At 38.9% G+C, this 13,885-nt stretch overlaps 1 protein-coding gene across 2 annotated transcripts; it reads right to left on the bottom strand.

The window, feature by feature from the left end:
• Positions 1-1,541: 1,541 nt before the first annotated feature.
• On the bottom strand, positions 1,542-6,888 carry LOC121301356 (N-acetyllactosaminide beta-1,3-N-acetylglucosaminyltransferase 3-like). Of its 2 annotated transcripts, none has more exons than XM_041230679.1 (2): positions 6,803-6,868; positions 1,542-3,639 (listed from the first exon to the last, which is right to left on the bottom strand). In XM_041230679.1, the coding sequence occupies exon 2, from the start codon at positions 3,627-3,629 to the stop codon at positions 2,487-2,489; it is 1,143 nt and encodes a 380-aa protein (XP_041086613.1). In that variant the 5' UTR covers positions 3,630-3,639; positions 6,803-6,868; the 3' UTR covers positions 1,542-2,486. The 2 variants fall into 2 exon arrangements, 1 of the variants encoding a protein (XP_041086613.1); XR_005947613.1 differs by lacking the exon at positions 1,542-3,639 and adding an exon at positions 6,240-6,416 and having other exon boundaries at positions 6,803-6,888.
• Between the last annotated feature and the right edge of the window lie 6,997 nt (positions 6,889-13,885).

Here is a 13,885-nt window from a genome sequence, read left to right as displayed (position 1 = left end):
AGGTCCAATAAAGTACTTTAGGGTGCAGTTAGAATAAAAACCTGCAGGGGCACCAGCCCTCCAGGACTTCTGTTTTAGACTCTTTCAATTGTTCTATTTTTACATGCTATCTTAGTTTTTCTTTTCTTCTAATTTTACAATTAAAACCACATTCTGTATTAGGGTGCTTTTGATGGAACGGTTTCACTGTTCTTATTTTGGGTGTGAAGCGCTTTGGGATCCTTGTGATGAAAGGTGTATAGAAATGTGAATTGATTTTGATGTTATTGTAACCCACCTACTGCAGTCAATCAATTTTAACATGAAATGCCACATTTTGATTATGCTGTTTAATCATATAAAAATAAATAGATTGTTTAATTGTGTCTAGATACTGCTTCTTGTTTCACTTGTGTTAAAAAAAAAATAATACGAGAAATGAAACTTTGAGTTTAAGTTTAACTCCATAGCAATTCTAAAACAATTGTTTCTATCTGGTTCATTGGGAGCATCTCTCCTTTCTGAAAAAGAAAAGACTATTTAGAGTACATAATGAATTAACTTCTGTTTTTCTTAACCAGAAATGAGTCAAGTTTGTTAACACTTCTCTCACTCTGTAGAAAATGTGGTCTGCGTGTTTCCTTTCTAAGACTTGTTACACATGTGACTGTTTCATGCATGCACCACCGGCTTTTAGTCTTTATGATATGATCTAGCCAACATACAGATAACACGGGCAAATGTGTGTCTTTTTGTTCACATAAAGTCAGAAAAAAACAACATATGAATCCAAATTAACATGTATTTATACTAAAGTAATACAAAAATGACTACAAAAGATTTAGAAGTGAGTAGTTTTTTGAGATTTACGATTATACTGTATTTACTAATGTTATACTTATATATTGTATTTACTAATGTTAATTTGGATTCATATTTTGTTTTTTTCTGACTTTATGTGAACGAAAAGACACACATTTGCCCATTTTCCCATTGGAAATAGTGATATTTTGAAATATCACTGTCCTGGTCACAAAAGCAAAGTTTGTGGGGAATAATAGCCATTTTCTATACTTTTGAGGCATAAGCAATTAGGAAATAACACTTACTACCCAGGAACAAAAAAAAAAAAAAAAAATTGTTACACGGTGTAATCTATGATGCCTGGCTTCAAACCGCAATATAAGATAAATAAACTTGTTAAAGTATGGTGCAGCGCTGTACACGCAAGCCATTTTATATTTTATATATTTAACACTTGTACATAAGGAGGCTGTGTGGTCTGGTGGGTAAAGAAAAGGGGCTTGTAACCAGGATGTCCCCGGTTCAAATCTCAGCTCACTCACTGACTCACTGTGTGTGACCCTGAGCAAGTCACTGAACCTCCTTGTGCTCCGTCTTTCAGGCGAGACGTTGTTGTAAGTGACTCTGCAGCTGATGCATAGCTCACACACCCTAGTCTCTGGAAGTCACCTTGGATAAAGGTGTCTGCTAAATAAACAAATAATAAAGGTGAAAAAAAAACAATGTTTCACTACAGTTTAATAAATACCCAACACAAATTTAGACTTTCTCAAAACTGTTTGGGACCCTACACTTTTAATTTCCCCGTTACAGGTGCTGAACAAAATAAGTTCATAAAACATTTCCAGAAAACATGCGTTTTCATTTTCAAATGTAAATACATGACATCTGGCACCACACTCTGTAAAAGCCAGTTGTCAGCTCTCCCGTCTAAATCTGTTACCCTTGCACTGCCCAGGGCGTTTCAAGTAGTGTCTGTGGGCTCAAAGTATCTTTCTGGTTGGAAAGCGTGTCAGTCAACAGGGGAAGCAGCTGATTGGTTAGCGACAGAGCCTGAAAATCACCCTGAAAGTGGAAAATTCGAAAGCAAGGCCTGCAAACTGAGAGTTCCTTAAGCTAGTGATGTCAAACTGCTTAGCCATGGCAGCCCAATGCTCTGCTCTGTGGTACATTTGGAAACTCCATTTGTTCTCGCACGTGATCATGAAGTTGTTTTGTTGTCAGTGCTTAGATGACGTGAAGTCATCCCGCCTACTGTAGCCAATCATTAAGAAAGGATCTTCAATGGCAATGCAATGGTTCTGTAATAACAAGCACTAAGGAAGCTACAATTGGACGAGCCATTGACGACAGCGGTAACATACCAATGGTATGGCAACAGTAATATGAACCAATGAACAATGGTATAGCATCAGGACTGCTATGCAATACTTGCTCTAAATTCATTACTGTGATCTGGTAATCATTTTGCTATGGTTTTTTAAGAGTGATTTTTTCTTTTTTTTTTTCTTTTGCCCCTAAATAATAATTACACCAAGATCAATTATTTAATTAAGGCCCTCGTTGGAATAGAGTGCAATGGAATGGACTGAAAGAGCCAATATAGCTTAACCTAATACTTTAGGTTAAAGCAATATGCCATAAGGAAAGGCTATTGATGCTTCAGTGCAACACAGTCACCAATGCCATGGTCTGCCTGCCACCTAGAGGCCAATGTTACAGTTGAGTTGGGGGTCGTGGATGTCATGCCACGTGATTAGGATCTCGTAAGGCAGAAAACGGTGCACTAACAGAATCTCACGGTAAAAGCAAGGGTTGTAAGGGTCTATTTGCTTGGAGGGAACGTGCAGCCCTGCAGTCCTGACTCCCATGTGTGACGCGGGTTCCAGTCCTGCTTGTTTCAGGCACATGCCCATGTAGACGTCGTCAATGGGCAGCAAGGTGATATTGAAGGACATCTTGTAGATGGTCCTGGCAGTGAATCCCGACAGTAGAAACCCACCCCCGCCACAATAAGGAGGGTAGGAGTTGGACTCTTCCACTTGAACCGGTATGTAATATTTACTTCCGGCATCCCTGATTGGACCCACCCACTGGATCAGGTGCCCTACAAAGAGATGCTTGCTCCCATTGTTGCCCTCCTGGCTTTGCAGGTACTCCACCACATTGTCTGTGTTGGCGAAGATATCGTCATCCCCGTTGAGGAGGAAGCAGACGTGTGGGCACCTCACCTCCATCCACTCCAGGAACAGCAGCTGCTTGAGGGTGAGGTTGTAGAACGTGTCCTTGAAGTCCCATTGCAGGATGTCACGGTGCTCCCTGTGCTCCAGCTCCAGGAGACGGTTCATCCGGCGAGCATCCTTGGGGTTTTCTGTGTTTCCCGAAATAAAGATCCGCCGAATCCAGACCCCATTTTCCCTCCGCTCCACACCCCAGGTCTTGCGGATGACCTCCCTCCTGTCGTAGTTTGGAGGGGAGCTCTTGATCACTAGCAGCAGGAAGATATCAGCCGAATCTTGGGCTGTCTTGCCGCACTTCTCAGGGATGTCCAGCATAAGAGGAAACTTCCTGCAGTGCCGATACCGGAGAAAGTCTTGGATGTGTTGGGGAAGCGCGGAGAACCCTGAGATGTTGGCTGCAGAGGCATTCTCCTTGCACACGGGCATTAGCTGTCCCACCAAGGAAGGGTGTTGGCTCTCAAAGGGCCGCTCTGCGCCAGGAGAAGACCTCCCCACCTCCCTTAACAGCTTGTGGGTGTCCGTCCCATTAAAGAACATAAACACCAGACACAGCAGAGCAACCAGGAGCAACACAGCCGTGCCAGCTTTGCGGAATGTAATTCTCATCTTGGAAAGTCTGGGAGGGAAGAAAAAAAACAAACAACCGTCAAGGTTTGGAAAGCAAGAAAGCTACACCAGATTAAACTGCTGTCCTGTAAAAGTTTAAACCCTTGACTGTACATTAATCCTATTGCTCCCATGTTCTGCTGCTTGATGATCTGTTACTGCTTTCAAAGGTGATCTTACATGGTTTTGCATTAGATTTGTTTTACCAAAACAATTTCAAACATGCTGTACAACTCGGGAACCAAAAAACACTGGTTTGGAAACAGTTCTGTTTCCTGTTACCATAACACACTGCGACTTTATTTACTGTACAAGATACACGTACAAATGTAAACAGACTATTTATTACCAAGGAACACAGAATATGTTTATTGTGTACAACAAAGAACTATATAAAAAAAAAACTTCAAATTAGAATGCTCAGAATATTAAATTATAAAGTGTGCACCATGACGGACACGGTAACATTATGATATATGTCAATGCAGCGACACACTCGTGCAATCCGGAGCGAACCTGCGGTTACTGCTGGAAAAAACAGTCTGTGCCCGTGCAAAAAGGTCAAAATGCAGCTGAAAAGAAAGAGCGTCAGTCACTGGGCGTTTTGTATTTGAACTACTTGTTGACACGCTTTTATAAACAATGGGTTTTGCCATACCTGCGTCAGGACGGGCAGGCCATTCACAGAACAGGTACTCAACAACCTTGATCAATCAAATCAACACCAAGTCAAATGCCATTTTGTTTTAGACAATCTGTTGGCTTTTTGTACATATGCATTTGTACTGTTTACATTTATTAAAGTGTCCATGTTTGGACAGAAGCCAGCTGCAAAACAAATGTTGATTTTATTATTATTATTATTATTATTATTATTATTTATTATTATTATTATTATTATTTAATTCAAGGTGCAATTGGGACAATTTGAGTCAGCGAAATCAAAATTGATACATTTTGTTGGTATTTTTACATTACATTGCTGAATTTATATTTGAAAATGTGTCATTTTATTTTGGAGTAAACACCTTGATAGATTAACACTACTATTATTCGTACCCTTTAGATTAAGAAATTCGCGCATGCGTAATATGGGCTATATCAATTTTTTTTAACGGTTTGCCAGTTCCCGTGACACAGGAATTAACTCAACAATCAACACCGTTTTATTTTAGAAAACTTTTTTGAAGCATGCATTAACGAGAGCAAACTCGTTTATGTAATACTGTATTGTAACGCTTAAGATTCGGTTACGCAAAAAGATACACAGTATACCTGCAAAATATGTAACATGAGTGCATTTAAGAAGGGCGTCTTTAAATAGTTAACAGTTTGATTATCAGACCGTTGAAACCAGTGCGTTTGTAATCGTTTTAAAATATTATAACTTTGCTTTTCAGGTCAGTACATTTCCCGTCTGAAGCCATTTATTTCTTTATTCTCTGTCGCTCCCTCCCTCTTCAGCAACGCAAACGCCGATAGCGGGATTGCAATTGTAGAATGTGTCTGTACTAATCTAACAGTAATTAAGTTTCGAGATTACCCATCAACTGAAGTTCCAGCACGCTTTACTTGTTTATTTGCTAATTACATAGATGCCCTTTTCTCCTTTTTGCATCCTTTGTCCAAACCTGCGCCATTGAGGTGTTACTGGCTAGCACGGTCCTATTGTGATTTCATCTTAATTTTTATTCTATCGCAGTAGCCGATTATAACAACGAACAGTCCGGGATCAGCTGATTGCTTTACAGATCTCGGTGTCAAAGCGGTCGTTTCTAGCTGGGAAACAGGTGAGCGCCGCCAGTCATTCACTAGGGGAGGGTCATGTTTCAGAGGCTTGATTCGGCCACCGCGTCCCCTGCTGTGTTCTATTTCATCCACCTCTTTGATGCACAGATCGGTTTCGATTTGTACAGCAGAAACCATGTAAAAAACAGCCATGGAAAAAGTAGTAACGCTGGCCCGTAATGGCAAAACTGTAGCTGGACATGTTTTGCTGGTGTAATATTCCGAATGTAAATGTCAAGGTGTGACCAAGTACCGATTCATACCTTAACTGTTCGCCAGCCCCTTCTAAGCCCCTTATTAAAAGCTTCACTCTTTTAATTAGTGACTTTTCTTCCATGTCATCATACATTTTCGATTTGCACATGGTATCCTTTTAAAACTACAGACCCAAGCCCTGGAAATAAAAAGGTTTCCTTGGTAACCAGAGCCTGCTTTTCCAAACATCCCGTCTGCCTGTATGTTAGTTAAATACACTTTTCTTGATGTTGTGATAAGGTCTCAATGGCATTGCGGTGGCGCTTTATTTGACGACCCAGAGCTTATTATTATTCAGCTCACAAGTTCTTTAAATACTCAAGAAGCACGTCTTAAGGCATATGTGTGTTTCCATTTCAAAATGTTACCTGTTGCCATGACATAGCTTATATAAAGAACTCTGTTTACAAGCCTTAGTTGCAGTCTGTTTCTACAGAGATCACTATGGCATGCCTTTGTCCCGATGTCACTGGTTGTGAAGCATGCCAGTCTAGAGAGCAGGCAGCTGGTTGATTATTGACAGGAAGGGCTTTTGATCTTAATAGGAAAGTCGTGTTGTTTTTTTTTTTTTTTTTTTTGTTTTTTTTTTTTTCAAAACTTTTTCTAATGGTCCTGCGCTGGTTGTAGAGTTGAAAAGGCATTCCTACGGTGGTTTCTATTGTCAAAAGTGGGGTTTGTTTTGTTTTCTCTTTGCTAAGCTACAAAGTCTTGAATCGTTGAAATCTGAACCCAGGCATCATGGAGCTGCAGGTGCAGGTGACAAAAGCGAAACCAGTAAATGTAATCTGTTATAGCGAGTTGCTGGTATTTTCTTCATACAGTACCAATAAAACTAGCCTTCTAATTATTGATAATTCTACAGATTAAGTAATAAACTCAAATTAAGTAGTGTGTGTCAATGGTGCAAGACAATCAAATGGAGACTAATTCAATTGTTCTCCAGAAACAGAAACTGATTCATTTTAGGCAAATTGTATGAAGGAATGGGAAATACTACAAAATTGTGCTACACATTGAAAAAGCTGTTTTGAAATAAAAAAAAGTAATTTAAGGTGGTCATTTCAACAGCAGCAACACACACAAAGAAACTGTGATTAACAAGCAGGCTATTGTTAAATACAATTACTTACTTTAAATTGAAAGTCCTTCCTTGCAGTGAAAAAGGTTGGCGTTTCCACAGTAGGTTTTGGACTGAAAGTTTTCTGCTTTGTAACTGCAATAAAAGACTCCGCCCTTTTTGTCTTTTGCAAGCAGCTTGCGGTGCTTTACATGTCTGTACTACAGCTAGTTAAAGACTGGGGAAGTGCAAGGTCAGAATGGTTTGTGACTTAACAACTGTGGCTGTTCTGTAGCATTATAGAAAATCCTTTTTTCATATTTCCTGGTAGCAGATTGACCACAAGGGTTTACAAACCCAATAATTGAAGATTGCTTGCCTTGGTTCTGTTTGTTTTTCGATAGAAATCAGAACCCACTTTAACAACATTTTAAAAAGCTTAGTCTTATAAAGAATAATGAAAACCGCCTGTAAACCAGACTGGTAGCACCCCCAAGGTAGGGAAATAGCACCTCTGATAGAATGTTTTGTATTAATGTTTTTGTATTGTATTTTGGTTTGGTCCGCTTCAAGCCTTGCATATACCCAGAAACTACTCAAACCAGATTTTTGTGCGCTCCACTGGATTCACTGTGCATGCAAATCTCAGGTTTGGCGTTTGCATATGTGCAGAAACTACTCAAACAAACCCTCTGTTTGGTAAGTTTGTACACACAGTTGTATTTTTTACAGTGAGAATTACTGATGCAGATTACAGTGAGAATTAGTAAATATAGGCTGGACTAGGGTTTAGGCATGTGTGTGTGGTTTTTTTTTGTTTGTTTTTTATTATTTGCACCTGGGCGGTCACTGGCATTAAACAGCAGATTTAAGAGAATGTCCATGTTCCCTTTTTCTACTGAGATGGCCCATGACTCCTTCAGAGGGTGGATAGATCTGGAGGTGTAAAAATCACAACTCATCTATATAACTACCTCTTGCCAACCTTAATGTAATGCATCTGCTGAAGCCAGGTTGTACAATCAATACTTCCCACTCGGCACGTGTACCTTCTGCACAGAGTTCACTGAGCACAACTCTATTATTCTCCAATTAGAGATATAAAACACTCTTACTCCAGTTCCCTACACAGATAAACTGAGGATAAGGCATAGAACTGGAGATCTTCCTTTAAGCTAAAGTAGAACCCAATCATATGAGTGCTGTAGCATGTGTTTCATTTGTTCATTTGAGACCCGTGTAGCTAATGGGAGTGCAAAATGACGAAGATTTACACAACTATTGTGTTTGGTACGGTGACTTGTTCTCTGTGCTGGACTGTGTGCCCTTCAGGGTTAAACTGAGCAATGAAAACATTCTGGTTGCTATACTGGTGCTATTGCTCATTTCATAACATTTGACGGTCTAAAATAAATAAATATTAAATATCCTTGTAAATAAAGCAATACCAAACAAACGCTGTTGTTCTAAAAGTTATTTAAATCGGTTCTAGAAAACATGCTTCCGTTTCAATGTTTGTTGCCCAAGCAGTACAGTTGATGTTAGCTTTGATTTGTAAATGTCAGAAAATCTATTTATTATCTATTATTTCTTTAGAACTGATATTTAAGTTTTCTTGCTTATTTGAGACTGCCTCAGGGAAGTTGTTCAGGGCAGAGTTGTGAACGACAAATGAACAACAACTGTGTACAAAGCAGCAAAATTTTTAAGTTCACCGCCACCAAAGAATAAAATAAATCAAGGCAATATAGTACATTATTTCTGCAGGAGCCACTCCCCACAGCAGAGCAAAAACAATGACCACTTAAACACTTTGATAAGCATACACAACAGACAGAACTAACAGCGAAAAAATATGGATACAGCAAAGAATGAGCACAGAGAAGCCGACTTTGAACGTGATGTCTTTCTACATTCCTCATCTTGTAAAACACTGTAGAAGACTGCTGAATCATTTCCATTTCGTGTCATTTGTGCCTGAAGCAGCAAATATCTGTGGAATTTAACGCATAGCTAGCTTTTACCTAGCTAAACAAATACTTTGTAGACAGCTGTTTAATATTCTTTATCTATGCATTCTTTATCAGTGGAAATGCTGTACATGGTCATTTAATGTGTTTGTTTTACAAAAACAAACATTTAATTTTGAAGTAAATTACTCGCAGACAACAAACTCATTAACAATAAAATCCATCACAAAGCGCTTTACGGAGGCAGGCTGTGAACTGTGCATTATATGCAGACATCTCATCCGCAGGATGGAGCACAAGGAGGTGAAGTGACTTGCTCAGGGTCACACAGTGAGTCAGTCAGTGGCAGAGGTGGGATTTGAACCGATGATATTCTGGTTACAAGCTCTGGAATTCAACTACTGGACCACACTACCAAATTATTATTATTATTATTATTATTTTATTATTATTATTATTATTATTATTATTATTATTATTATTATTATTATTATTATTATTATTATTTAGTAGTAGTAGTGTGTGTGATTGCTGCAAACTTTAAATAACCAATAGACTATAAATATATAACCTGCGTCAATTTTTGAGTTGTTAAATTGCATTAATTTATTTCTAGAAATATTGCATTTGCCCGTATAATGTCGGAGCTTTACTTTGTCACATTGAAAGTGGTACGCTGTCAGATTTAGGTACAGGTGCAATCAATTGCGATCTGATGGGTGTTTTCCTATTGTCAAAGAGAGGTACATTTACCATTAATTATACATTATTTTTTTTGCAAACTTAAACTGGAAACAGACTCTAAAAAGAAAAAAAAATCACAACGAACAAGACAAAATGAGAAATCCACCGCAAATGTTTGCACAAGTAAAAACATTTACAAGAGCCAATGCATTTCATAGGATATTTGCATACTGTTAAAAATATGATAAATAACATTAACAACGATGTAAAAGAAAGGAGAATATGATCCATTATATTTTAAAAGATGTAAGAGACTGAAAACAGCATAACGTACGTGATTCACGCTTCCCTGCTTTCTTAGCGGAAGTTGTTTATCAATCAATCAATCAATCTTTATTTCATATAGCGCCTTTCATAGTGGACCATCATCACAAAGCACTTTACAATACAGTAACAAGAAGAAAATCCATAATACTTTAAATACAAAGAAATACATAATACATGATTGTGGCAAAGTGCCTGCCCCTGTGTGTATTTTGTGTTGTATGTTGTGTGTTAATGTTGGTGTGTAGTCATTGGTACACGGGATATAAACGGGTCTGTGTAAAACAAGTGTTTAAAATGTATATTTGTATTTAGGCACGAGGATTGCACAGCACTTCACGTGCAAGTAAAAAGTAATAATATGTGAGCACAGGGAATTGCACTTTATTAATTCACGTGCAGTTGTACCGAGACTCCAATTGAATGATTGATTAGCAATCGAGTCTCAGTACAGCTGTATAAAAGCAGTATGTTTTGACTCACTTGGGGTTGTGTGTTCATTGAGTGGAGAACGGGTGTGGAGAGGAGAGAATTAAAAACGAGAAAACTAAACAAAGTAAAATATATAACCGTTGTTTTGACTCGCCGTGTTTGTCTGTTAGACCACTGTTTGTTTAAGTGCTAGTCTGTTTTGTTTGTCTCTTTATTTTGGCCTCACGTGCCGTGTGCTGTTTTTGTACAACCTTTTTATTTACTGTCTGTTCATTCATTAAACGCTGAGCGCAAGAAAGTGCTCAGCTTCCCCAAAACTCCCTCTCTTTGTTTGTTTCCTGGTTCCTTTTTCTGATCTGACGTCTCCCACTCCAGCCGTCTTTGTGACAATGATATACAGTTTAAAAAAAAAGCATAATACATGAAATACAGTGGAAAGTGCATAATACATGATAGTAACATAATACATGAAATAGTTACAGCAGCACAGCCTCTAATACCAGATCTCAGGTTCCGGCATGCGTGAGCATGCGCAGTGCGCAGAGTACCACTTTTTACCACGTACCTGAAAATAACACGAGACCGGCGCCTTGGTGCTACACACATGTGAGACAAGTGCATACAGAACCATAGATCTGAGACACAGTTAACCACAAACAGAACTTGGAATCTGAGACCAAGCTAATTCAATAGTCACTGGAGTTCTCTCAGTGAGGTTCATGTTGGCTTTTTCTTTTATTGCCTTAGAAAAGGAATTTCAAGTCCCTTACGTTGTTAGAACTCCCAGTCTGTTTGCTGACTAGGTGTATAAAGACCTTATTGACAAGTGAGGCTCCTAGGTTAACAGATTACTAGGGGAGCGGTGTCACTTGACTGCTCTGCAGAATTACAGTAAGATATTCTTTCTTCACGTGATGTAGATGCCAATGATTGGCTTCTATTGAAGTCTTTTCAGATTGGCATCAGGCAGATCGCTGTACTTTAAGCTTGACTTGTTTTGTTCGATTTGCTGCGCCTCACAAATGTCATTTCTTTTTCTTGTGGGTTACGCATTTTAAACACCTTTATTTTTAATAACAGAGTCGTGGCCAGGTATACATTGTGAGGCACTGTGAACTAACAGGATCTCTAATTATTGGCCCTGAAGCACAGTTGGAGTTAAAGAATGCACCCCTGCGGCTAGCTGAGGGGTGATTTAATCATTTGACACCTAGCATTTATCAGATTGAAATTTGACTTTTTTTTTTCAGGAAGGGTAAACAAAGCAGGAAATAGGGCTAATGGGCAAACCAACACAATTTACTGATGCTGACTGCCACCACAAGGTAATCAACATCTATCTATAGATCCTTTTTCTCAAAATCTCCATTTACTTGTAGAGCGGCAGTAATGTGTTTTACTTATTTTGGGAGTGTGGAACGGAGCCTAGGAGTCTGCAGTATGGGTTTGATGTATCCTGCAATGCGTTTTATTGTGTTAATAACATAAACCTTTTCTTATTTATTTTTTTTAATCAAAAATCCATAACATAAAACACAATATATATATATATATATATATAATATATTATTAATATATATATATATATATACAATAATCCTGGAGAAATTATTTAATATGTCATGCAGTTTGTTGTACAAAAAGAACAACAACCCATAAACACATTCTGAGCAGAGGGAACACAAAGCCACTTTGTGGCTTGTATCTTTGGTTTCGGGAGACTAGGTTTCAGGCCACTGTATGGCACACCAGGGGATACTTGGGATTTGATACAGCAAAGCTACCTCAAACGAGGTCTGCTAGAACTAGTTTTGAAGCTGTTGTTCCTGAAAAAGTGGTTTTTTTTAACAATCCTAAAACAGAGCCTGGAGCAATATACTAATAAAAGCTTATCAGATTTGAATACAAGTTTGTAAACACAGTATTTTGCAAGCAGATCAGCTACATAGAAGTACAGTCGGAGCACAAACTAATAGAATCTTTTGTTTAATTATTCTCTGCATGTATAAAATATTGACCTGGATAACATTAATCTTGTAGTTGGTTTAACAAACCCTACTATACTTTGTCCTTATTACCTAATCCCGAGGAGGCTAGTCTAGAAAATCTAACAACAAGAGATCAATAAATGTCACGGCAAGAATGCCAGTTCATTTGGGTTCCTTTTCTGCTTGACGTGGAAGTTATTCTCAGATCTTGCATAAATAGGCAGGCAGGTAGAACAGCCTTTCAAGCATTGTTAAAATACAGAGAGCAAACCAAGTAATTCCACTCAATCTGTGCTGTTATGCATTGCCCTGGCTACATAGATCTCTCACTTTCCTGCATGAAAGATGCACACATCATCTTAAACCTCTATGGTATGTTTCCATATGTATAAAAGTGGCACACAGCTTGTGTAGCGTGGTCAGTGGAGCGTTCTTACATGTATAGAAGGGGGTAGAGCTCAGAGCAGCTCAGTGAAAGAATTCACTGTACCCAGAGCACTGCTCAGCAGATTTCATCAGTGATCGGATTGGAAGAACACACGGCGAGGGGTTTAGTTGAGTAAAGCATCTTAGGGTGCCATGCCGTAATGAGAATGAGGACAGGAAGGAAGAGTCAGATAAATGCTTTCTCCGAAGGCGGTCTGATCTGAGGGCCCACAGCCCTGGTTTCCTTCAATGACGCGCAAGTTCCCTCCTGTGCCTTCTCTGTTTAAAAGGCCTTTTAAATCTTTAAAATTGAATTGCATTTCCAAACCCCATTCTGAGTGCTCTCATATTTCTGTGAATTTCTGAGACCCCACGTTTTAGCGTCTCTGCCCAGTCACTTACTATTCAAACCCCTTCATAGCTCTGCTTGCATATTCAATTATTAAAACAACACTTCCAAGTTTAGAGAAGAAGAAAGAGTGTACTGCCATGTGTTTTGCAAGAGATACTGGTGCCTGCTTTGGATCTTTTCAGCTCTGATTTCTCTGACATGTGCTGTAACCCCCCCACCCCCACCACCTTCTACTCTCAGTGTCTCAGCTCTTAAACCGATTCATTTCTTTAATTGATGTTTAACATGTGGATTACATTTCCTAATACTGTCACCCAAGAGCTGCCAAATCCCATAGGAGAGCGAGGGACTAGCACACTGTCCTTGCATTCACGTTTCTCTCAAACCCTGGACACGGGTCGATTCAAACTCACTGAGAAACGGTTTCCAGTCGTCGAGCAGGAAAAACCAGCTGAAGAAACTATATGTTAATATATAATCTATATGCAAATATGTGGTACAACAGTTCACTTTAGGAGGCCTGGGAACTAAGGGTGTGCCTATACTCTTTTGTTTCTTTAGAAATGCGTCATCTCTGCCATGAATAGTAAGGTTTCATTTCTGGTCTAGGTGTTCTCTTTGATTCAACTTGACAAAGAAATCCAAATCCATGCACTAGCTTGAGTGTATGGGTCAAGGACAGATCACGTTAACATGGCAAATTAATTGCATTAGCTAGTTTTGCAACATATAAACACATTCAGAAAAAGGTGCGTTTTTGATTGACTTAAAACCTGCTGACAAATACTTCTGAAATACTCGGCAAGCTCCTACCGAGAAACCACTCAGTCTTAAGAATTATGAACCATTGAGTTTTGAGGTGTTCGGCCTCTAATCTGGGGTTCTAAAATATATCAAGGCAGTGGATTACTGTACCAGTTATACCGATTAGAAATAAACAAAAGGCTGTACAACAGAGTCTGGTCTCATTGTAAAAAGTA

The sequence above is a fragment of the Polyodon spathula genome, chromosome 27, assembly GCF_017654505.1.
Source record: "Polyodon spathula isolate WHYD16114869_AA chromosome 27, ASM1765450v1, whole genome shotgun sequence".
NCBI lineage: Eukaryota > Metazoa > Chordata > Actinopteri > Acipenseriformes > Polyodontidae > Polyodon > Polyodon spathula.
Note: the sequence above shows the minus strand (reverse complement) of the source record. Positions and strands in the feature narration are given on the sequence as shown.

Coding starts and splice junctions, on each gene's coding strand:
- LOC121301356 (XM_041230679.1), bottom strand. CDS start 3,629: ATGAGAATTACATTCCGCAAAGCTGGCACGGCTGTGTTGCTCCTGGTT.